The 24,532-nt window shown below is 42.1% G+C and overlaps 1 protein-coding gene across 1 annotated transcript in view; it reads left to right on the forward strand.

Moving 5' to 3' along the window:
* Positions 1–2,744: 2,744 nt before the first annotated feature.
* Positions 2,745–24,532, forward strand: part of NUP160 (nucleoporin 160) — a 54,289-nt gene continuing 32,501 nt past the window's right edge. Inside the window, exons 1-11 of the mRNA XM_049616815.1 lie at positions 2,745–2,944; positions 3,213–3,324; positions 8,082–8,292; positions 8,604–8,826; positions 10,139–10,217; positions 11,063–11,177; positions 11,923–12,081; positions 18,226–18,303; positions 18,560–18,657; positions 20,265–20,349; positions 21,926–21,994. Coding sequence (XP_049472772.1) covers positions 2,791–2,944; positions 3,213–3,324; positions 8,082–8,292; positions 8,604–8,826; positions 10,139–10,217; positions 11,063–11,177; positions 11,923–12,081; positions 18,226–18,303; positions 18,560–18,657; positions 20,265–20,349; positions 21,926–21,994 — 1,383 coding nt within the window. The 5' untranslated portion in view covers positions 2,745–2,790. The remainder of the gene's footprint in view (positions 2,945–3,212; positions 3,325–8,081; positions 8,293–8,603; positions 8,827–10,138; positions 10,218–11,062; positions 11,178–11,922; positions 12,082–18,225; positions 18,304–18,559; positions 18,658–20,264; positions 20,350–21,925; positions 21,995–24,532) is intronic.

The raw sequence follows: 24,532 nt of genomic DNA on the forward strand, positions 1-24,532 counted from the left end.
CATGAAATCCTCAGGGGAGTTATTTGTAGACAGGCTCAAAAACTGAGCTCTGGGGCACTCCAACATTAAGAGGGTTGGGGAAAAGAGAAGCAAATCAGCAAAGGAGCCTGAAAAGAAACAGTCAGTGAAATGGGAGGAAAACGAGAGAGTGTAGTGTGGTGCCCTGGAGGCCGTGTGAAGAAAGTGAGCAAGAAAGCAACTAATTGTTCAAATGCTGCAGATGGTCAAGTTCAGGGTTAAGAATTCAGGGGTGTCTGGCTGTCTGAGTCTGTAGAGCATGCAACTCTTGATCTTGGGGTTGTGAGTTCGAGCCCCACATTAAGTGTAGAGATTACTTTTAAAAAAAAGAAAAAGGAATAAGAGTTCAGAGTTAGATATAATGGATGTCATTGGAGATCTTGAAAAAAGCTGCTTCAGTAGAGCAGCAGGAGCAAAAGCCTGATAATAGCGGGTTTAAGAGAGACTGGAAGATGGGACTGCAAGCTGGTGCAGCCACTCTGGAACCTCAGTATGGAGGTTCCTCAAAAAACTAAAAATAGAACTACCCTACGACCCAGAAATTGCACTACTAGGCATTTATCCAAGGGATACAGGTGTGCTCTTTCAAAGGAACACATGCGCCCCCATGTTTATAGCAGCACTATCAACAATAGCCAAAGCATGGAAAGAGCCCAAATGTCCATCGATGGATGAATGGATAAAGAAGATGTGGTATACATATACAATGGAGTATCACTCGGCAATCAAAAAGAATGAAATCTTGCCATTTGCAACCACGTGGATGGAACTGGAGGGTGTTATGCTAAGTGAAATTAGTCAGAGAAAGACAAAAATCACATGACTTCACTCATATGAGGACTTTAAGACACAAAACAGATGAACATAAGGGAAGAGAAACAAAAATAACATAAAAACAAGGAGGGGGACAAAACAGAAGAGACTCATAAATATAGAGAGCAAAGTGAGGGTTACGGGAGGGGTTGTGGGAGGGGGGATGGGCTAAATGGGTAAGGGGCACTAAGGAATCTACTCCTGAAATCATTGTTGCACTATATGCTAACTAATTTGGATGTAAGTTTTTTAAAAAAATAATAATAATAATTAAATTAAATTTTAAAAAAGAGAGAGATTGGAAGAAAAGAAATTAAACAGAAAGCTCTTGAATTCTGCTCTAACAGTGAAGAACAGCTCTGAGGTAGGAGATAGTAGCTAAAGAAAGCAGAGATCAAATGAGGGTTTCTGTGTGTGGTGAGAAGGAAAAATAACAGCATGTTTGTGTGCTTAGGGAAGCAAGTCAGTAAATAGGAGCAGGGGTTGAAGACGTAGGAGAGAGGATATAACTGCTAGAATGGTGTCCTTGAGTAGGTGATCTGGAAAAAATGTAAAAAGGTTGTCCTCCCGTAAGTTCAGGGACGGTTCAATTTATAGTGGTAACAGTACAGGAAGACAGAGTATGTGGGTACAGATGAAGGCAGGTAGGGAGAGGTGGTAGTGAGGGAAATTCTCTTTCGATTGCATCAATCTTGTAAGTGAAAATGCAAGCTGAGAGTGAGGAAGAGGGAGGAGGTGTTACCGGTTAGAGAAGTTGTGAAATACTCATATCTTGGACCATAAGTGGACAAAGAAGTACGATGTGTTTGTTGGGCAGCAATATGGACCCACTCAAGGTTTAGAAGCCTAATGGAGGTAGAGGAAGTCATCTGTATGATTGCGTATTTTATTCCAGCCCTGTTCAGCTGCAGACTTGGATTCAATCAAAGCTGTAGTTTTTACCAGAGCATAATGAAGAGGAAGAGAGCTAGGCAAAGGAGTAATTTAAATGGAACTTAAGCAGAGCAAGAAGGAAACCTCAAGGAAATGAGGGACAGTGAAAAGGTGGAAGAACAATGGACACAGTAGGTGGGATGGAGGGATGGCATCACTAGCGTTGGTGTCCTAGGAGCAAGCTGGAAAGTTAGGCGGGAGTGGTCAGCATAGGATCAATGAAACAGAATGACAGCGAAAGGTTGCAGTCACTGGTAATAGCAAGAATAAAAGAATTGCTTAACAAATGTTGACTACTGAGGAAAAAAGAAAAACATTTTCCCCTGAAGATCAGCATTTTCCCCAGTTCTGGGCATCTATTGTGCCCTAGATATGGGCAAAGTCACAATATCTTCCAAACTTCCAGATGAGGAATGGAAGCAAAGGCAAATTCCCTTCACGTACGCAAGTGAGCAGTATTTAGGTAATCTCAGCAATTTGTATCAATGTTTTATCGAACGCAATATGTATCATTACACAAGATTACACGAATACAGCCTCTTGAAAAGATTCCAATACAAAAGATTCCCTCTCCCCATTCCACATGTCAACCGAAGGCCAAAAGGGAGACCAGGAGACTTACGGACTGCCCACCCCAACGCAGGGAAGGGTGACCGCGAACTCGGAAAACCCGGCAGAGGGCGCTCAGCTGCCCCGCCTCCCCGGACCTCGCCCCTCCCGGGAAGCTCAGCTCCACCGCCGCCCGCGCCCGGGTTTTCAAAATGGAAACAAACCCGGCCCCGCCCCGCTCCCGGAGGTCGCCGGGAAAAGGGCACCGCCCCCTGGGGGGCATCCCAGCCGGCCAGGCGAAAGTTCCCGCAAGCAGAATCGGCTCGCGTTTTCCCTTTCCCTTCTGACTCCCTCCCTGCCCACTTTCGTTCTCCAGCCAACTGACTGGAAGCCTTGCAACGAACGGTCTTACCCTCTCTTCTCCTCTGGCTTCCTCACCTGTCCGCAACTCCGCCCGCCCCACCCCCGGAAGTGACGATGGCCTCCCATCTTTGCTTGCGTCCCGTCGAGCCTTGCGGCGGCGGCGGGAAGATGGCGGCGGCGGGAGCCCTGGAACGGAGCTTCGTGGAGCTCAGCGGTGCTGAGCGCGAGAGGCCGAGACACTTTCGGGAATTCACAGTGTGCGGCATTGGTACGGCAGCAGCTAAGGAGGACGCGATCCGGTCCTTCCCCTCGGGCATCTCCTATGGGTCCCTACATGTCTGACCCCTCGTTCATACTCCTAAGTCCACATGCCTATAGCCCCGGGATCAGAGCTTCCGTAGTGTCCTACTTCGCCCTCCTTTCTTCCCCTTCTCTTTGTATGGATTGTCAGTCGTCACCCTCTGCTTTCTCAGTGCCTTCAGTCCCTGTCATCCCTAAAGAGCTAGGTGTGCGGGCTGACCAATCTTCTTTTGCAGGGACTGCAAATGCCTTGGCTGGAGCCGTGAAATACAGTGAGAGCGCGGGAGGCTTCTGTTATCTGGAAAGTGGCAAGTTGTTCGCCGTCACCAGAAACAGGTTCATTCATTGGTAAGTGCTGTGTTCGCCAACCCCCCTGGCAGGTTGGGCTGTTGGACTTCTGACTTCTCATGGCTGTTCCCAGAATGTCATTCTCCGAGGCGGTAATAGACAGGAAAAGAGGACTGTTTTCACATCTGAATCAGGGGAAAATTAGGGAGACGCAGAGTACTAGGAGAGCTGCCCTTCCAGGCAGCACTAAAAGCAGAGGAAATGAAGCTTATGGGATAAAGCCCCAAAGTCCAGTCTTAAACTTGAACTCATTGTGTTTTTATAGTGTTCTACAGCTTCCTTAATTCTTCAAATACATTTGAGCTCTTTCACGTCAGGCATCTGAGCACGTCTAGTATCTAAGTTTGCTAGAGATGGAGTGGTGAACAAAAGCAACACCATTTCCATCACGCAAGATGTTGTAGCTGTTTGAAGACGGGTGTGGACCTGCTTTTGATGGTGCAGTTTTATGAAGGAAAATACACTAAAGTAAGGGACTGCGACATAGGTGTATAAATACAAATTTTTCATACTTGCCTCATAGGAAAAGTATAGGGGCTGTGAGAGGCTAATGAGAGGACCAAATGTTATTAGTGAGACAGAGAAGGCCTTCAAGGATATCACATTTAACCCGAGATCTGTAGGATGAAAAGTTGGCCGGGCAGGGAGGGGATTGGGGGACAGAGCCGTCCAGCACACGGCATCACCATATGCAAAATCCATGAGGTAGAAGGAACTGGGCAGGTTTGAGGAACTAACTGGATGGAGATCTGTGTGGCTTAAGTACAGTGGGCGAAATGGAAAGTGGTGTGAAGATGCTGAGAGGGGGGAAGTAAGCAGGACTCAGATCATGGAGGACCCTCAGATCCTTTCTAAGCGTTTTGGATTTTTTCCCCCCGAGCACATTGAGTAATCACTGAAGGATTTTAAAGAGTTACTCTTTACTAACATAACCAAAATTGCATTAAGAAAAAAAAAACAGTTTAGGGGTTCCTGGGTGGCTCGGTTGGTTAAGCGTCTGACTCTTGATTTCAGCTCAGGTCTTGACCCCTTTTCTTTTCTTTAAAAAGAAAAAAAATCATTTTACTCTATGGCAGGTGGATTTCAGTTAGATAGGTATAATACAAAAAAACTGCTTGCTTTAATGATGGCCCACGTGAGAGATGCTGGTGGCTCACTTACGGGAGTAGCTAGGAAAGGAGAAATAGGTGGATTTAAGATGCATTTAGAAGGCAGTTTCACTAGGACTTGGTGACAGAGTGAATATGAGGTAGAAGATGGGAAGGGAAATGGAGGGAACAAAGTCAGTTCCCTGGTTTCTGGTGTGACTAACAAGATATTGGGTGGGCAAGTTGCCTTTTACTAATACAAAGAAGATGGAGAGATGTGAATAATTCTTTCCAATACATTTGAAGTTATCTGTGTAGGAGCCCTTCAGAAATGTCATGTAGGCCTTGAAATGTATAGGTCTGAGGCTCAGAAGAGAGACCTATGTTTGACGTACAAATCTCATTTAAGAAATACTTTTTAGTACCTCATATTTTCCAGTCAGTGTTCAGGGACTGAGAATATAGCAGGGAACAAAACAAAGTCCCTGCTCTTTTGGAGGGAAAGAGGCAATAAACAGCAATAACCCCCCAAAACAAATAAATACAGTTTGTCCAGTGATGAGTGGAATAGAGAACAGGGAGGCAAGGTGAGAGGAAAGGGAAATGCCTGCAGGACATGCCTACAGTTACCTTTCATAGAAGGTAGTCAGGGAAGACCCAGTGAGAAGTTGGCATTTGAGCGGAAGAAGTAGGTATCTGGGGGATGAGATTTTTCAGGTAGAGCCTTCCAAGAAAAAGGAACCAAAAATGCAAGGAACCTCAGACAGGAGCTTGTTCATTGTGCTCAAAGAATGGCAAGGGGCCAGGAGTCTGCAGCTGAGTGATCAAAGGGTAGAATAGGAAAGTAGCCACGGGTCAAATCAGGGCTTTGTTGGTAACTTTAAGGCTTCGACTTTTGCTCTGAGTTAGATGAGAAGAAGCCATTGAAGGGTTTTAAGTGGAGGAATGACCTGATCTAGGTTGTGTTTTTAGAAGATCGCTGTGGCTGCTGTATTGAGGACAGGGTATAGTGGGGAAAGGTTGGGAGCAGGGAGACTGATTAGGAGGTTGGTGCCACGGTCCAGATGAGATGCTGGCAGCTTAGAACAGGGTGGTATTGGCAGAGGCAGTGAGAAATATTCTGTTTGTGGATATGTCTTGAAGGTGAGTTTGTTAGAATTACTATTGGTTCAGATATAGGGTATACAGAAAGAGAAGCATCAAGGGTGACCTCCAGAGTTTTGTCTTGAGCAACTGGAAGTTACAGAGATGCCATTAATTGAGTTGGAGAAGAGTGAAGGTGAAGTAGGTGTTTTGGTCTCTTTGTTTTTCAGGTTTGCTAGTCTAGGTGTTCTGTAACAGGTTTCATTTGAAACCCCTGTTAGATATCCAGGTGGAAGTGTTGAGGCAGTAGCCAGTTCAGTGGAGAGTTTGGACTAAAGATATAGATTTGGGAATTGCTGGCATTAGATGGCATTTAAAGCTATTACACTGAATGAGATCACTTAGAGATTGCCAGAAGTATTGGCATTTGGGGCCAGAAAAACCTTTGTTGTGGGGAGCTGCCCTGCACATTTTAGGGTATTGAGTAGCATCCCTGGTCTCTACCCACTACAGGCCAAGAGCACCCCCTCCCCAGTGTGACAAGCAAAAAGTTCTCCAGGTACTATTAAATGTTATTAAGGAGTGGGGTAGATCGTTCCCCTGTTGAGAACTTGTGTAGTGGAGGAAAGTTAAGGTCTGAGGACTAAACCCTGGAGCACTCCAATATTTAGTAAGATAAGGAGACTAGGAAGGAATAGGAGGGAAATAAGAGTTGAACAAAAAGAGAGTGTTATCTCAGAAGCTAAGGGAAATATTTCAAGGAGAAGAATAGTGAAAAACTGTTAAGTACTGCATATAAGTCAGAGAAATGAAAATAGACCTCTGCGTGGTGGAGGTTTGTCAGAAACTGCTCCCACTGTGGTACAAACATCCGAAGTGGCTGGGCTCTGGAGAGAAGATGACAGGAATTGTGAGTACAGAATAGCTCTCTTAAGGAGCACCGCTGTGAGAGAAGCAGAGAACTCCAATTCTCGAAGGAGGGCAAAGCAAGTGTATGGAGGAAGTATAATAGTGTATGTATACACAGTCAAGAGCAATCACTAGAGGGGAACTGCAGAAAGTGAGATATTAGAAAAAAATATAGATATGGGAAAGGAAGTGTGGGAGAGTAACAGTGAGCCAGGAGCTAGTCTTCAAGGAATGAAAGAGACCTGCAGATAACTGCGGTGGGCAGGGGTCGTAGGTGGTGTCTGGCTGCACATGCCTCAGAGCTGAGTAGTTCGGGCAGGGAGGGAGGAACAGTGGCGCTGGAGTGGCAGTGGGGAGCAAGCAGGACAGCTGTGCCCCACTTTGAGGCCCCAGCACGGAGAGTGTGGCAGAGAGAGCTTACCACTGTTAGAGAGGACTCTGGGGGGTGTCCTCAGGGCAAGATCCAGGACCCAACTTTAACCATAAAGCAGGAAGGTGAAGCAGGTTTTCAGAGACGAGGTTGAGAGTCCAAAAAATTGTGCTGATGACGTGCCGTGAGTTACCAGAAGCAAAGCAGCCCTAGGAAATTAGAGTTCCCATGGCGCGTACAGCTTCGGGGGTGGAAAAGATGCGCTTTGAGAGAATGGGTACAGTAAGCAGATAAGACACCCGAAAATCAAGGTTGGAGGAAATAAAATGCAAGCGTCAGGTCCAGGAGAAGGAGAGGGAATGCCTGGAGACACAGGGAAAAAGCAGGAGAGGGTAGTATCATCGAAGTCAAGAAAGAAACTCTCAGAAGGACAGCATTGTCAAGTATGGGGAATGCTACTAAGAGGTCAAGTAAGAACAGGACTGAGGAATCCACTGGAATTGGTGTGGTGACCTTGGTAAGAAGAGGGCAGGTTGAAGAGTATGAGGGAGATGAGGAGATAGAGAAGACATGGCCATGGAGGGGAAAGGAGAGATGGTGATAGCCGGATAGTGGCAGGAATGGGGTGATGGAAAGGGAGAGGCCAGGGAAGAGCGCATTTGAATGTTGAGGGAAGGCTTTGGCAGAAGGAGAGATGGACACAGAAGGGATATACTTGAGAACATCAGAGGTTGCCCTCAAATTGCTGAAAGGAGACTCGCTCTTCAGGGGAGGGATGCAGGCAGACTGGTAAATGAGCTGATGAGAAGGTAGGGCCCTCCCAGCACGGTGTTTTCTATGATCCAGTGCTACCATATGGCAGAGCTGCGCCTGAAGAGGTCTTCCCTGCATCCAAGAGGAAGTCACTGAAAGGGAAAGAGTCACATTTGTTAGGGTCACCGTAGTATGATGCTGTAGTACTGATAGTAGAGGCATTCCACTGTAAGTAATGGGGGTGCATGGTGTGAATTTTCTTTATAGTGGGGTTCAGTTACTTTGAGTATCATCATCCTAAATAAATAAGCCATCAAGTTTGGAAATGCCTCCATTTTAACAGAGAATCATATAGTAAGATTGGAATTTTATATGGTGCTGTGGTTGGCAAATGAATGTATCGTGATGGTTTAGATTCTAAAAGTTGATCTGAATTTGTTTACCCAAAACTTTGAAATTGGGAAAGTTCATCTGGAAGCCACTTCCATATATTTCAAAACAACAGTCAGTTAGGAAAGCATAAACTGTTTAAACAAATGTCTCTTTTTTAATAGGAAGACCTCTGGAGATACATTGGAGCTGGTGGAAGAGTCACTGGACGTAAATCTGTTGAATAATGCAGTTCGCCTCAAATTCCAAAATTGCAGCCTCTTACCTGGAGGGGTTCACGTCTCTGAGACTCAGAATCATGTGATAATCTTGATCTTGACCAATCAGACAGTGCACAGATTACTTTTACCACACCCTTCCCGGATGTACAGGAGCGTAAGTTGGTTAAGAGTAATATCCTTTATTTCCCAAGTTACTCTGGTTGTCACACATCTAATGCTGGAGCAATATCCTTTAGAAATTGAAGGAAAATTGGATTTCTTGGTAGCTCTTACCAAGCATACTTTTGATAGTTACAATTTAAAATGATCAGACACATTTTTAAGTTGAAATAATCTTGATGAAAAAGAACAGCTTTGTTTCCAGGCTCAATTGTTTCTTTTAAAGCTTTTGTAGCCATTGAAAGGAACTGAGCAAAATTCAGCTTATTTTGATTTAACAGATTTTTCTTTTTAATCACTCCACAGGAGTTGGTAATTGAAAGTCAGATGCAGTCAATATTTACTGACGTTGGAAAAGTTGATTTCAGGGATCCTTGCAACTCTCAATTAATTCCAGCAGTACCTGGACTCTCCCCTAATTCTACCTCCTCGGCAGCTTGGCTTGGCAGTGATGGGGAGGCTCTGTTTGCTCTTCCGTCTGCTTCTGGGGGAATCTTTGTTCTTAAACTACCGTCTTATGACATACCTGGTAAGAGTGGGAGCTGAACTTGGATTTAACTTTAAGCAAGGAATGTTGGCAGTAAAACAGACCTTAGAAGACCATACCCATCATACAAGGCGGGAATTGTTTCCCTACTCCCCCTGAAATTGATCATTCAGTGTTGCTTGCCAAAGGAGTCTCTAGTGCTTTTACTGTTTGGTTTTGTTTTGTTTTGTTTTCTGAGAAGGTAAGATTTTATACAGCGGATGAGGAATTGTAAAGCTTTTTGGAATGTGGGAAGACATAACTGTAAGACAGCCTAGTCTAAGGCCTGTAGTAGAGACGAGTTGACTAGTTATCTACCTTCAGGTTGAGGTACTATAACTAAAATAAGTTAATTGACACAAGGAAGTTCGGCTGCTGATAACCTGCTCCAAGTCACCACTATCTCCTGCCTGGATTATTGCATTATCTTCCTAAATATCCCTCAGATCTGTTCTTACCCCTCTACAGAAACTTCTGAGATACACTTAAATCTAAGTAGAGTCATGTCACCCCATTGCTCAAAGCCCTCAAGTGAGGGTTTGTTCTTCATATCATTCTGAATAAACCCAGAGTCCTTACGTTGGCTTTCAGGGACCTCTTTTTTCCCCTTCGCCTTCTCTACACCAGCCTCATGCTTCTCGCAATTGCAATTCCTTGAACATACCGGGCACACTCTTACATCAGGGTTTTTGCCTGAGATAGTCTTTCTCCAGCTGCCAGCTTGGCTCATTCCCTTAACTCCTCAAGGTCTTCACTCAGTGTTCCCTCAGTGTGTGAGGCCTTCCCTGACCACCCTTTTCCAAATTGCACATACACACGCAGCATTCACTGTATGCTTTCTATTTTCACTTATTACCATTCTGCTTAGTTTGTGAGCTGTCTCGGCTTCTGCCCTTCTCCCAGTGGAATGTAAGTTTTATGAGGACAGGTGTTTTTTTTTTTAACGTTTTGTTTACTGCCACATCTTCAGCACCTAGAACTGTGCCTGACACGTGAAAGGAACCCAATGATTCTTTTGGGAAGAATGACTGTTCTGAGCAGCAATCAGGTTACTATTTGTAACTGTTTGGCAAAAATTTTCCCTAGCAATATGTTAGTGCTATTTTTATTAATGCAATAATGATTCAAGATATTTTAAGTGTGATGTATGTGGAAAGGTACATCCTAAAACTCTCTTATTCAGTATGGAAATGGAGAAGCCTGTCCACCTGTTGTAAGGAACTTGTTCATGATTGGATGGATCCTTGTTTTTGAGTTTCTCTGAGTCTGATCAAGAGGTGCGTTGGATGTCACTGGTCTGTTTTCAATCTCGTAGGGATGGTGTCAGTTGTGGAACTAAAACAGAGTTCAGTAATGCAGAGACTGCTTATAGGCTGGATGCCAACAGCTATCAGGTAAGTGGTGTCTGGTGGGCAAACCAAAGGGCCCAAGAATTTCATTTTTGCACTCGTCATGAACTATTAGTGATTCTAGTCTTACTCTAAGGCAGATAAGCATTATACCGGAAAGGAGAAGAGTCTGCAAAATATCACAGTCCATCTGAGGAGAGCCACACCTCAGACATCTTGATAGCAGAAACTGATTTTTTCTATATATTCTCATGATATTCAATTCAGTGCTCTGCCCTGACTCACTAATTTTGTGTAAAATTAGAAGTAGAAAGTTTCTGATGATTAAAACTCTATTCCTTTCTTATGTAGAGCCCTTTAAAGTATATCATAGTGATTGGTTATAGACCAAGTAGAAAATATAGTTATCTGATACCAGCATGTAAACTCTTGGTTCCTTGTGTTGACTAAGAGTGTACATTTATAGGGGCACCTGGCTGGCTTAATCGGTAGATCATGCAATTCTTGGATCTCGGGGTTGCGAGTTCATGCCCCATGTTGGATGTAGGAAATACTTAAAATCTTAAACAAAATGGTACATTTATAACTTTATTTTATCTGTTTAATTACAAGTTCTAATAATCTTGGGGTGCCTGGGTGGCTCAGTCGGTTAAGCATCCGACTTCGGCTCAGGTCATGATCTCGCGGTTTGTGTGTTCGAGCTCTGCGTCGGGCTCTGTGCTGGCAGCTCAAAGCCTACAGCCTGCTTTGGATTCTGTGTCTCTCCATCTCTCGGCCCCTCCTCTGCTCATGCTCATAATAAATAAATGTTAAAAAAGTTTTTAAAAACAAGTTTTAATAACCTGATAGTTAGAACACTACGAGCCTAAAATTGGGCTTTATGTTTTTAGAGGTGACCAGGGGCCTTCAGATCGTCCCCTCGCTCTTGCTGTTCATTGTGTCGAGCACGATGCCTTCATCTTTGCTCTGTGCCAGGATCATAAACTACGAATGTGGTCTTATAAGGTAAATGCTACATTTATAGTTACTGTAAGTTAAAATAGCCTTGCGAATTGTGAGAGAATTGAAGTCAATCTTGCTGTTTCTGTCAAAGATTATTAAGATCACTGAGGTTTGGAAATTGCAGGCCATTTCTACATTCAGACAGTTTCATTTAGCTTTTTCATACATTTCTCCCCTTTTTATATATTTTTAAATTATGAATCCTACAGAATTAAGATAGTACAGAGAATAATCTTCACTTAAGAGGAATGAATGTGTTTTGTAAATGCAAGTTGATAAAACAGTTTTCAGGATTCATAAGCAAAACAGTTAGATGATCTTATTTATCAGACTTAAGAGACATTTTCATCTCAGACTTTAAAAAAAATCTTTAGTGTCCCTCAGCAGATAAAAGAGGAGTGCTAGGTGTGATGAGTGCACATCCTTTCAAAGGGGAAGAAGTTTGGGGCGCCTGGGTGGCGCAGTCGGTTAAGCGTCCGACTTCAGCCAGGTCACGATCTCGCGGTCCGTGAGTTCGAGCCCCGCGTCAGGCTCTGGGCTGATGGCTCGGAGCCTGGAGCCTGTTTCCGATTCTGTGTCTCCCTCTCTCTCTGCCCCTCCCCCGTTCATGCTCTGTCTCTCTCTGTCCCAAAAATAAATAAAAAACGTTGAAAAAAAAAAAATTTAAAAAAAAAAAAAAAGGGGGAAGAAGTTTGTTTTTCCTGACTTGGATATTCTTTGATACTACTTGTTGACTTATCTTGAGCAGGACCAAATGTGCCTGATGGTGGCCGACATGCTGGAGTATGTTCCTGTGAGTAAAGACTTTCAGCTCAGTATTGGAACTGGACATAAGTTACGGCTTGCTTATTCCCCTTCCATGGGACTCTACCTAGGGCTGTTCATGCATTCACCAAAACGCGGACAGGTATGAAACAAATAAGACCTGTATCAAGCTACACTGTATGTACTGATGTGGGCAAGTAGCGGGAGATACATTTGAGCCTATTTAAGCTCTTCCCACCAACCTAGGTGTTTCATGTGTTGTTTCTGTGGAGATGATGGGTTTTGTGCTAATGTGTGAATCAAAAAAATCGTGAAGAAGTCGTGGTGAAAGGGAGTAGAGAGTTCAAAGGAACGTGAAAGGTAAAGTTAACCAAAGCTAAATAAGAAAGAGCCAGTTTGGACATCTGGGTGGAAAAATGGAGTTATGAAAGGGATGCAGGTGTTACTAAGTGGTTGGAGGGAAGTTAATTTTTAGAAATAATTTTGCTCGTCTTCCAAACACTAGCTGTTGTATGTAGATGAGGTATTTCGGATGTCATATAATGGTAATCCTGTAATAAACAACCATTCGTTGGATATTCTGTGTTTGCCATGATGCCGGGCCCCTTATGTACATTAATAGCAAATACTTGGACAGTGCTTACTCTGGGCTCACACGCTTTATGCATGTTATCCATTTAATCCGGATAACATTTCACTGAGGTAGGGTCTGTCCTCACTGTGCTGGAGGTGCCCATCCGGGTGCCTCTTCACCCTTGTTGGGCTCTGATGCCCAACTACAGGTTGCCCCTCCATATGGATGCCTTGTTCATGCCTTTTGAGCTGATACTCTGCCACCCCTATTGAGTGGTCACCTTCCTTCCCTGCTTGGGCTTTAATCACCAATACGGACTGCTACTCTATGTGAACACCCTCCTTGTTCTGCTTGAGTTTCCACCCTATACCAGGCCTTCCATATGTGTGAAAGCCTTCACACTCTGCTCATGCACCTACACTCTAAGCCAAATGTGGATACTCTTTTTACCTCCTTGGGCTCTTGATTCATCCATCCTATGACCCTGACCTCGGTCTCAGTTTCCTCCAGTAGTCCACAGAACTCAGGGAAACAGTAACTTACATTTGCCAGTTTACTATATGACAAAGGATACAGATGAACAACTAGATGAAGAGGTATGTTGGGTGAGGTCCAGAAGGATCCTGAGTTCAAAGGCCTCTGCCCTGTGGTGTAGGAGTTTGCCACCCTCCTGGCACATGGATGTGTTCACCAATCTGGAAGCTCTCCTTATACCATACTTTAGGGATTTTTATTTTAGGGATTTTTATGGAGGCATCATGATGTAGGCATAATCCATTATTACTAGATTTCCAGCCTCTCTCCCCACCCCAGAGAATGGGGGTTGGGGCTGAAAGTTCAAGCTTCTAATCATGGCTTGGTCTTTCTGGTGACCAGCCCTAATCCTTGAAGCTATCTAGGAGTCATCTCATTAGAACAAAAGGTGTTTCTGGGGCGTCTGGCTGGCTCAGTAAGTAGAGCATGAGTAAGTAGAGACTCTTGATCTCAGGGTGAGTTCAATCCCCATGCTGGTTGTGGAGCCTACTTGAAAAAATAAAAGGCGGGGCGCCTGGGTGGCTCAGTCAGTTAAGCGTCCGACTTCGGCTCAGGTCATGATCTCACGGTTCGTGGGTTCGAGCCCTGCGTCGGGCTCTGTGCTGACAGCTCAGAGCCTGGAGCCTGTTTCAGATTCTGTGTCTCCTTCTCTCTGTGACCCTCCCCCGTTCATGCTCTGTCTCTCTCTGTCTCAAAAATAAATAAACGTTCAAAAAAAAAATTAAAGAAAAAAGAAAAGGCATTTATCACCCAGGAAATTCCAAGGGATTCTAGAGCTTTGTATAAGATGCTCCTATCATCTTCATCATTCAGGAAATTACAAGGGTTTTAGCTTAGTGCCAGCACCCAGTGGCAGAGACCAAAATATGTTTATTATTATTATTTGATAGATTCTGATAGAGATTATGTTGGTTCTGTAGATGATGCTGGAAAATATTGCCATCTTTGCAATATTAAGTCTTTTGGTTCATAAACATGGAATGTTTTCCCATATATTTACATCTTTAATTTCTTTTTACAATGTTTTATAGTTTTCAGAGTAGAAGTTTTGCAGTTCTTTTGACCAGTTTATTCCTGGGTATTTATTCGTTTTAATGCTAGTGGAAATGAAATTATTGAAATGAAATTATTTTCTTAATTTTATTTTGAGATTATTCAGTGAACGTTTATAGAAATACAGTTGATTTTTGTATCATTGGTCTTGTATCATGCAACCCTGCTGAATTATTTTATTAGTCCTAATAGGGTTATAGTGGAGTCCTTAGAACTTCCTGTATACAAGATAACCTCATCTGCAAATAAAGATAGTTTTATTACTTCCTTTCCAATTGAATCAACTGAATGCCTTTTTTTTTTTTTTTAATTGCCCTGGATAGATATTCCAGTACAATATTGAATAGAAGTGGGAAGAGCTGGCATCTTTGTCTTGTTCCTGGTCTAAGGGAGAAAGCTTTCAGTGTTTCACCACTGAGTATGACATTAGCTGTGAATTTTTCATAAATGCCTTTTATCATGTTGAGGAAGTTCCTTTCTATTCCTAGTACTGAGTGTTTTTCTCATGCAAGGGTGTTCAGTTTGGTGCCATTGCCTTGATTCATTATAAGGCACCAGTAATTTTACCCTCTTATTTAGACTTGTGCATCATCAATGCAAAAATATCAACACAGATATTGCAGATAATGTATTCTTTTTTTTTTTTTTTTTTCAACGTTTATTTATTTTTGGGACAGAGAGAGACAGAGCATGAACGGGGGAGGGTCAGAGAGAGAGGGAGACACACAGAATCGGAAACAGGCTCCAGGCTCCGAGCCATCAGCCCAGAGCCTGACGCGGGGCTCGAACTCACGGACCGTGAGATCGTGACCTGGCTGAAGTCGGACGCTTAACCGACTGCGCCACCCAGGCGCCCCAACAGATAATGTATTCTTATGAAAAGAGTTTTGGCCTCACTGATCCCCTGAAATAGTCTATGGTCTACATTTTGAGAAGCACTCCTCTAAAAGACTCAAAATTGAGTGTAGGAGTGGTGTGAAATTGAGCAGAGCTGTTATCTCCTTTCTTTTGAGCATTATGGTTCTATTAATGAAGCCTAAAATCAGATAAACCTTTTTGGCAGTTAGACCTACTCATGTTATGGTGAACTTGTAGACTTTTTTTCCCCCTACACATATCCTGCTCTTCAGCCTGTATTTTCCTCTAATAGGCACAGTTGAAATTTATTTTTCCTTTGTCTCTAATATTTATATCCATTCCTATTCATTTATTTCTGGTGTTTCCTTTGGTTCTTTGGATTCTAATTCTTTAGTAAGTGTATTACTTCGGGTATTTCCAGGATCTTGTTCTCATTGATCATACAAGCTGCCGTCTGTATTCCATCTAAGACCTTAATACAACTCTCAAACAGAAGTCCTGTAGACTATGGTGTGTGGTCCACAGACTGGTCCTGGGCCACAAATTCTTGTTTACCAGTTTGCAGTAAGATAGCTACAGAACATGAGAGTGAACTTTCAGATACTTTTATAGTGGTTTAACATTGCTACAGACATCCACATTCAAGATTCCTGTATGTTATAAATAAAATATCAATCTGCAACAGGTTGGAAATTAAATAAAACAAAAAACTAGTCCTTTACCACAGGTAATTTGAGAAGCACTATATGCTTGGCCAGCATTTTTCCAACAAGAAATACCTTGTTTTGCTATCTACTATACACATATTGTGGTGTATGTGTATACAAAATATGTAACAAAAAAAAAATATACGAAACATGTTTACCTTTACTATGAGTGATGAACTGATGAACTTTGATACTTTGTTGTTGTTGTTCTTGTTGTTTGAATGCTGGTTGAGACCTGCTAAATTGATTTATATTCCACTAACAGGTTGAGATCTGCAACTTGTAAAATACAGCTCTAGACTAGGATGAATATGCACACTGCATATATCTTTTGTATTTCATACACTCCAACTTTTTCTCAGAAGGGACTCTCTGTATATTTTTCTTTTTTTTTTTTTAATTTTTTTTTTATTAACGTTTATTTATTTTTGAGACAGAGACAGAGCATGAACGGGGGAGGGTCAGAGAGAGAGGGAGACACAGAATCTGAAACAGGCTCCAGGCTCTGAGCTGTCAGCACGGAGCCCGATGCAGGACTCAAACTCACAGACTGAGATCATGACCTGAGCGGAAGTCAGACGCTCAACCGACTGAGGCACCCAGGCGCCCCTGTGTATTTTTCTTTTAGTACTACCCTTTAGTAACTTCTGTGTTATAAAGAGAGAACCATTGTCACTCTTACCAGTTTATAGTGAATTTTCTTTTTCCAAAAAAATTACTTAAAATATCCATAAAGTATCATTTTTGGGTTTGAAATTTTTTGTTTTGGCAATAGAGTTAAATACTACACTTGAATTATTTTATAGAGTTTTGTTTTTAGTAGAAGTTAACTAGTGTTGATTTGTATTGTGCATATGTTTTAAATTATCTCTGGCACTTTGGTAAAAATATAAACTTAAAACAGGCTTCTGACCACAATGAGATACCACCTCACACCCGTGGGATGGCTACTATCCTCCCCAAAAAAACAGAAAATAGCAGTGTTGACAAGGATATGGAGAAATTGGAACCCTTGTGCACTGGTGACGGAAAGTAAAATGTTGCAGCCACTGTGGGAAACAGTATGGCAGTTCCTTTAAAAGCTAATTGTAGCATTATCCTATCTATGATCCAGCCATTCCACTTCTGGGTATATACCCAAAGGATTCAAAGCAAGGTCTCAAAGACGTATTTGGGGACACCTGGGTGGCTTAGTCGTTTAAGCGCCGACTCTGGATTTCAGCATAGGTCATGATCTCATGGTCGGTCATGAGATTGAGCCCCACATTGTGCTCCACGCTTATCATTCTCTCTCTCTCCCTCTGTTCCTCCCCTGCTTGTGCTCACATGCGCATGTTCTTTCTTACTTAAAAGATAGTGTTTTCTTGTAGACAGTCCAAAAAAAAAAAAAAAATTTGTACGCCCATAGTCATCATACTATCTACAGTAGCCAAAAGGTAGAAGCAGCCCAAGTGTTCCTTGACAGATGAATGAATAAACAAAAATGGTATATACATAAAATGGGATATTATTCAGCTTCAAGGAAGGAAATTCTGACACATGCTACAACATGGATAAACCTTGAGGATGTTATGCCAGGTGAAGTCACAAAAAGAAAATACTGTTAATATTCTACTTATATAAAGTGCCTAGAGCAGTCAAGTTCATAGAGACAGAAAGTGGAATGGTGGGTGGAAGGGACTGGAGGGAGAAGGGAGTGTGGAGCTATTTAATGAGTATCGTTTCAGTTTTACAAGATGAGAAAAGATCTGGATATAGGTGGCACAATAATGTGAATGTATTTAATACTACTGAACTGTGCTCTTAAAAATGGTTAAGATGGTAAAAAAAAAGGGGGGGGTTTACGATGACAAATGTTATGTGTATTTTACCACACCTTTATAAAAATTGGTTTCTAGGGGCACCTGGGTGGTTCACTCGGTTAAGTATCCCACGTCTGATTCCTAATCTTGGCTCGGGTCTTTTTTTTTTTTTTTTTTTTTAATGTTTATTTTTGAGAGAGAGAGAGAGACAAAGCACAAGCAGGGGAGGGGCAAAGAGACAGGGAGCCACAAAAATCTGAAGCAGGCTCCAGACTCTGGGCTCGAACCCATGAACTATGACCTGAGCCAAAGCCAGACACTCAACCTGCTGAGCTACCCAGGCACCCCTCGGCTCAGGTCTTGATCTCAAGGTTATGAGTTCAAGCCCTGCATGGAGCTCTTGCCATGTAGGGCATGGAGCCTACTTAAAACATTTTTTTAATTGGGGCGCCTGGGTGGCTCAGTCGGTCGAGCGTCCGACTTCAGCTCAGGTCATGATCTCACGGTTCGCAAGTTCGAGCCCTGCATCGGGCTCTTTGCTGATGGCTCAGAGCCTGGAGCCTGCTTCAGATTCTGTGTCTCCCTCTCTTTCTGCCACTCCCCCACTTCTGCTCTCTCTCTGTCTCTCAAAAATAAATAAATGTAAAAAAAAAATTTTTAATTAAAAAAATAATTGGTTTCTGAATGCTCATAACTTGTTAGAAAAGTAGCATGTTGATTTTTTTCAAGTTATGAATTATTAATTTGTGTTTTAACAGTTCTGCATTTTCCAACTGGTGAGCACTGAGAATAACCGCTATAGTCTAGATCACATTTCGTCCGTTTTCACTTCTCAGGTAGGTTGGATCATCCTTTGCATATCACTCAAGTATAAGAAAGAATTGGCTGACTTAACTATGTTGTAAAGGGATGGAAATCTTAAAATGAAATATTTACTGATAGATGCAGACCAAATTTCTTTTGAGTTTTACCAAGTTCGTGTGGTACTATCTTCTGTTTTTATGCTTTTGACCTCCTATTAATACAAATTTAAGTTGCTGTAAGCTATTCCTCTTTCATATTTTAACCCCTTTCCCCCACATTTCCTCCTAGGAGACACTGATTGACTTTGCCTTAACCTCAACGGATATCTGGGCCCTGTGGCATGATGCTGAGAACCAAACTGTTGTGAGATACATCACCTTTGAGCAGTATGGATCACTTCCTCTGTCGTCTAGCCTCACCCCTAGGGGTTCCATTCTAAGAAAGCAAGAGAGCTTGTTATGTAGAACCGAAGTCAAGTGTTTGCATTTAAAGGATTCAGTCCTGGGTTTGCCTACTGTTAACTATTTTCCAAAATTCCTCCTTTTACATTTTGTGATGTTTCTTACCTTTTGGTTTTAGAACAAAATGAAGGATTCTTAGGGTTGGAATGAGATAAAATGCCATATTTCTTGGGAGCAATAGCACCTATCTAAAATACTTCTAATTTGGGAGTTTACTCTGCTTCTGAACAGACTATTTCCAGTACCCACAACTTCCAAAAGATACTGCAGCCCCTTTGGGTTCTCAATTTTCTCATCATAAGAGAAATTGATTGCACAAGTATAGTGCTCCTCAAACTTTTTTGTTTTAAACAGGAAACCCTTTTTTTCAAAAGATAATGAACTCCAATATATAAAACTAGTATTTTGTGAGAATAAAATTATAACACAATTTAATGTTATTGTTGGTTATCTCTAATAATAGATATATTTGGTCTCTAATATTTTAATGTGCATAATAGTTTTAAATGTTTTACTAGCTACAAAATACATTTGAAAAAAATTTCTTAATCAGACACTTACATACTCCTAAAACACCCTGTGCAGGATTCCCTGGAATATAGCTTAATGTCTTTGGAACTAAACTAATTGAACTTTAGGGATCCCTCATAATCAGTCCTATACTCTAGACTAGAACTATAGGGATAGTTGCCCCAGATGGTTGAGCCACATCTCAGATAATATGAGCGTACTCCTTATAGATGGCATTCAAACAAAGTGGTGATAAGCAAAGAATCTGGTATCAGATAAGAGTTTGAGTCCACTTGTGAAATTTAGCTGTGACAAAGCCTTACTTTTCCCATCTACAAAATGTGGGTGATACGTCCTTCATAATTACCATAAGGCTTATAAGAATAATATCCTTAACTGTGCCTAGCATAATATCTAATAATAGTAAATGCAAAATAAAAGTTAGCTATTGTTTGTAGATTTGTGGTTAGAGTGTTCATTTCAGGAAGATGCCTGTTAAAACTGGTAAGAGCAAGGGCACACTTGGCTGGCATAGTGGAGCGTGGGACTCTTGATCTTGGGGTTGTAGGTTCAAGTCCCATGTTAGGTGTAAAGATTACTTTAAAATAACATTCTCTCAAAAATAAACATTAAAAAAAAAAAAAAATTAAGGGGCCCCTGGGTGGCTCAGTCGGTTGAGCGTCCAGCTTCGGCTCAGGTCATGATCTCACGGTTTGTGAGTTCGAGCCCCATGTCGGGCTCTGTGCTGACCGCTCAGAGCCTGGAGCCTGTTTCAGATTCTGTGTCTCCCTCTCTCTCTGCTCCTCCCCCGCTCGTGCTCTCTCTGTCTCTCTCTCTCTGTCTCAAAAATAAACATGAAAATAACATTAAAAAAAAAAAACAACTGGTAAGAGCACTTCTATAAAGCCAGACTGTTGACAATAAATTTTACTTATTTATTTTGAAATCTTCAGTAGATCAACAGCATCAGCTTTTAGTCCTCATTTTTATGTAGACTGATGGCCTTTTTTGTTTCCCTATAGTAATGTTGCAGGTCAATGGAATTCAGTTTTTATGCACTCTCTGCCAGAGGAAGAGATCATTATCAGAGATGATCAAGACCCCAGAGTAAGCAACATTAAAGTCTTATGTAAGAGGATGATTTACCCTGATCCTTGGTTTGAGAAGAACCAGGTGTATTAGTCCGAATCCTTTCAGCTGCACGTGAAAGAAACCCACCTCAAACTGACTTAAGCTTAAAAGGAGAATATTTGTGCAGCTGAGAAATGGAGAGTTACCTGGCTTCACCCAAGGCGGGAACAGTGCCACAATGCCTTCAGGGCTTGATTTCTCCTTTGTATTTTGTTTTCCTTCTTGTTGGGTTTATTCTCAGGCAGGCTCCCTGAGCCTATGCATTGTGTGAACTACGCATTCTATGGACCCCAGAGAAGAGGGAGAACCACTGTCCCTGGTCCTGAAGTAGACTCTCATTGGCCTGGCTTGAGCAGTGTGCTGATTTCTGACACAGTCACTCTGATCAGAAAGAATAGAATAATCTGCCTTAGCATGAGAAACATGTCCAATGTGCACCTTGTTCTTGTGGAGGTGGTGAAGTCAGTTGAGTATGGGGAATATGGGTAGAGGAGGAATGGTTCCCCCAGAGGAAGGTAGGGATTTGTTAGTAAAAGAAGGGTAATGGATCCTGGGTAGGCATAAACACTAGGTGTCCACTAGTGTTTATAACCATGTTGGTACATGCATATAAGCTAGAAATCAAATAAATTCTAGTAACAGTATATGCTATGAGGAAAATAACTTTAAAATGCAATTGGGGTGCCTGTATGGCTCAGTGGGTTGAGAGTCCCAACACTTGATCTCAGCCTTGGTCTTGATCTCAGGGTTGTGAGTTCAAGCCCTGCATTGGGCTCCACACTGGGCATGAAATCTCTTTTTAAAAAGATGATAATTCAGTAGAGAGCAAAACAGGCCAGTCTCCCTATTTTTCAGAGATATCCTCAGGTTAAGAAGAAGAGAAAAAGGCATCAGTTGATGCCTTTATGTTAAATGAGGTAGAAGATTATGGGCCCTGGGTCACCCCCCAGAACCCCAGGAGAAGGAAGGAAACTTGAGTGAAGATTAGTCCGATTTGCTACTTCCTGGCAAATCTGAATTGTGAAATTTGGGCAAAATATTTGGGCAACTTAAGACTTTCCGTTTTTCTTCTCTCTACTTAATCTTCCAAGTAGTGACAGTTTATTGCATTTTTTGTTTGTTTTTACATGTAATGCCTATTGGTTCCTTTTATATGTGAGACATAAGATGAGTACTTTATGGATGGTAGAGAAACCAGTTTAGCTTAATTCTCCTCTTACCAGTGTGTATCACCAATAAACCTGTGTTCGCCTTTCCATATAAGGCTGGCATTTCACAAGCTATGTTTTCCAGTGGAACCCAGTAAAGTACTCCATGAGGAATACGCTGATTTCCTTATAGTATGCCTAGTTGGCTCAAACACACTGTAGTCTCTTCCTTAATGTGAAAATATAGAACTGCTCTAGTACTTGGTATTGCTGAAATACAGAAGGGCCATGTTTTTATAATGGAAACTCAAGTGTTGGTGCTAATGTGATTAATTCTTCCTTCAAATTTTTCCAAATTTTACCTATTTAGGATGATACTAATTTTTGTTTTACTGTTCTAACAGGAGATGTATTTGCAGACTCTATTTACACCAGGACGATTCATAAATGCAGCTTTATGTAAAGCTTTACAGGTCAGCAAGAAAAGATTTAATGTTTATTTAAGACTGTCTCTTGTATAGTCATTGTATAATTAATAATTACTATTAACTTTTGTTTTATATACACAAAACAAACATTTTTGCAGTTACATATGCATGTGTTTATAAATGTCAGTGTAAATTTTTTTTGTGTTTTTTCCACTAAATAAGACTCCCAACAGGAAGGTAGAATTGTGGGTACTTTCCCAATGACTACTGAAGCATACTAGTAGTTGAAAGAGAAATGTGTGCTTACACTATTGTAAAAAGATACCGTACTATACTGCATATAATCTCTGTACTTGAAAGAAATTTAAAATGTTTTCTTCGTTAGTTTTGATAGTACTCTACATTTATCTTTTTGTTAATACAATGGAGGTCTGACATGTTCAGATTCAAGAAAAATCTGAAAATTGAATCTTCAAAGTCACATGGCTTAAGAGATACTTAATGCTTTATAAAAAGATTCTTTACCTTAAAGTCACTTAGAGGGGCACCTGGGTGGCTCAGTCAGTTAAACATCTGACTCTTCATTTTCGGCTCAGGTCATGATCTCACAGATTGTGAGTTTGAGCCCTGCATTGGGCTCCAAGCTAACAGTGCTTTGGATTTTCTCCCCCCCCACCCCTCCCCTGCTTGCACACCCTCTCTCTCTCTCTCAAAATAAATAAACTTCAAAAACAAAATTAAAGGGGCGCCTGGGTGGCTCATTTGGTTCAGCATCTGACTTTGGCTCAGGTCATGATCTCGCGGTCTGGGAGTTAGAGCCCCACGTCAGGCTCTGTGCTGACAGCTCAGAGCCTAGAGCCTGCTTTGGATTCTGTGTCTCCCCCTCTCTCTCTGCCCCTCCCCTGCTCACACTCCATGTGTCTGTCTGTCTCTCTCTGTCTCTCTCTCTCAAAATAGTAACATTAAAAAAAATTTTTTTAATTAAAAAAAAATAAAGTCACTTAGGCTTCCTTAAATTGCCAATTAGTTCGTGGATTTGAAATAGAATAGTGGGGCACCTGACTGACTCAGTCAGTAGAGCATGCAACTCTTTATCTCAGGATTGTGAGTTCGAGCCCCATATTGGGTGTGGAAATTACTTAAAAACAAAATCTTGGGGTGCCTGGGTGGCTCAGTAGGTTAAGTGTCCAATTCTTGGTTTTGGCTCAAGTCATGATCTCGTGGTTCATGGGATCGAGCCCCGAGTCGGGCTATGTGCTGACAGCAAGGAACCTGCTTGGGATTCTTTCCCTCCCTCTCTGTCCCTTGGTGCCCACACATGTGCATTCTTTCTCTCTCTCTCAAAAATAAATAGGGGTTCCTAAGTGGCTCAGTCAGTTAAGCACCTGACTTTGGCTTAGGCCATGAATTTGGGTTCATGAATTTGGTCCCCACCTCGGGCTCTCCACTGTCAGCGCAGAGCCCACTTCAGATCCTCTGTGTCCCTCTCTCTCCCTCCCTCCCTCTCTCTGTCTCTCTCTCTGTCTCTCTCTCTCTCTCTGCCCCTCCCCAGCTCATGTGCTCTCTCTGTCTCAAAAATAAACATTTAAGGAAACATTTAAAAATAAATTAATTAAATATGATAATCACTCATAGACTTGCAAGACCCCTTAAAATCTCCTAACCTGACCCTCCACACAAAGAAACACCTTCTGAGGCTTTTAACACACAGCTTTTCAGCTTCTAATTGTCTCTGCCTCCAGTGACAAGTTTCTCACTGGCTCTTGTGGAGTTCTTGCTCCTGAGCTGTATAATTTAAAGGTTCTTCCCATTTGGATCAAATTTAGTCCCCATCCTTTTGGTGAATTCTTTCTTTTGGAACTTCATAGAACATGTCTCTCTTCTAGAAAGCAACTTTTCAAATATTTCAAGAATCTTTCCGCATTGTCTTTCTCCAAGTACACGCAGTGCCTTAACTTTCTCTCAGGTGATACCGTTTATAGACCCTTGACCTTTCTGTTACATACATTCTTAAATATCTGGCTATTACATGTTTTCTGTTTTCTCTCTGATAGAACTTCAGTGTGACATGATCACTCTCTCCAAGATGGTTCGTTTGTTTAAGTTTATCAGTTTATTGGGGCGCCAGGGTGGCTCAGTCGGTCAAGTGTCGACTTCGGCTCAGGTCGTGATCTTATAGTTCGTGAGTTCTAGCTCCACATTGGGCTCACTGCTCTCTGCACAGAGCCTGCTTCGGATCTGCTCTTTCCCTCTCTCTTTACCTCTCCCCTGCATGTGCATGCACGCTCTCTCTCTCTCTCTCTCTCACACACACAAAAATGAATAAACATTTAAAAATAATAATAAAGTTTATTTAGAGAGAGAGCACTCCAGCAGAGGAGGGGCAGAGAGAGAATCCCAAGCAGGCTCCATGCTGTCAGCACACAGTCCCACATAGGGCTGGAACTCACAAACCATGAAATCATAACTTGAGCCGAAGTCAACAGTCAAACGCTTAACTGACTGAGCCATCCAGGTGCCCCCAAGGTGTTTTTTCTTTTCCTCTCATCAGCCTTCTTCCTTGTTAACAGCAATTAAATGTGT

This window comes from Panthera uncia, chromosome D1 (assembly GCF_023721935.1).
Source record: "Panthera uncia isolate 11264 chromosome D1, Puncia_PCG_1.0, whole genome shotgun sequence".
Classification (NCBI taxonomy): domain Eukaryota; kingdom Metazoa; phylum Chordata; class Mammalia; order Carnivora; family Felidae; genus Panthera; species Panthera uncia.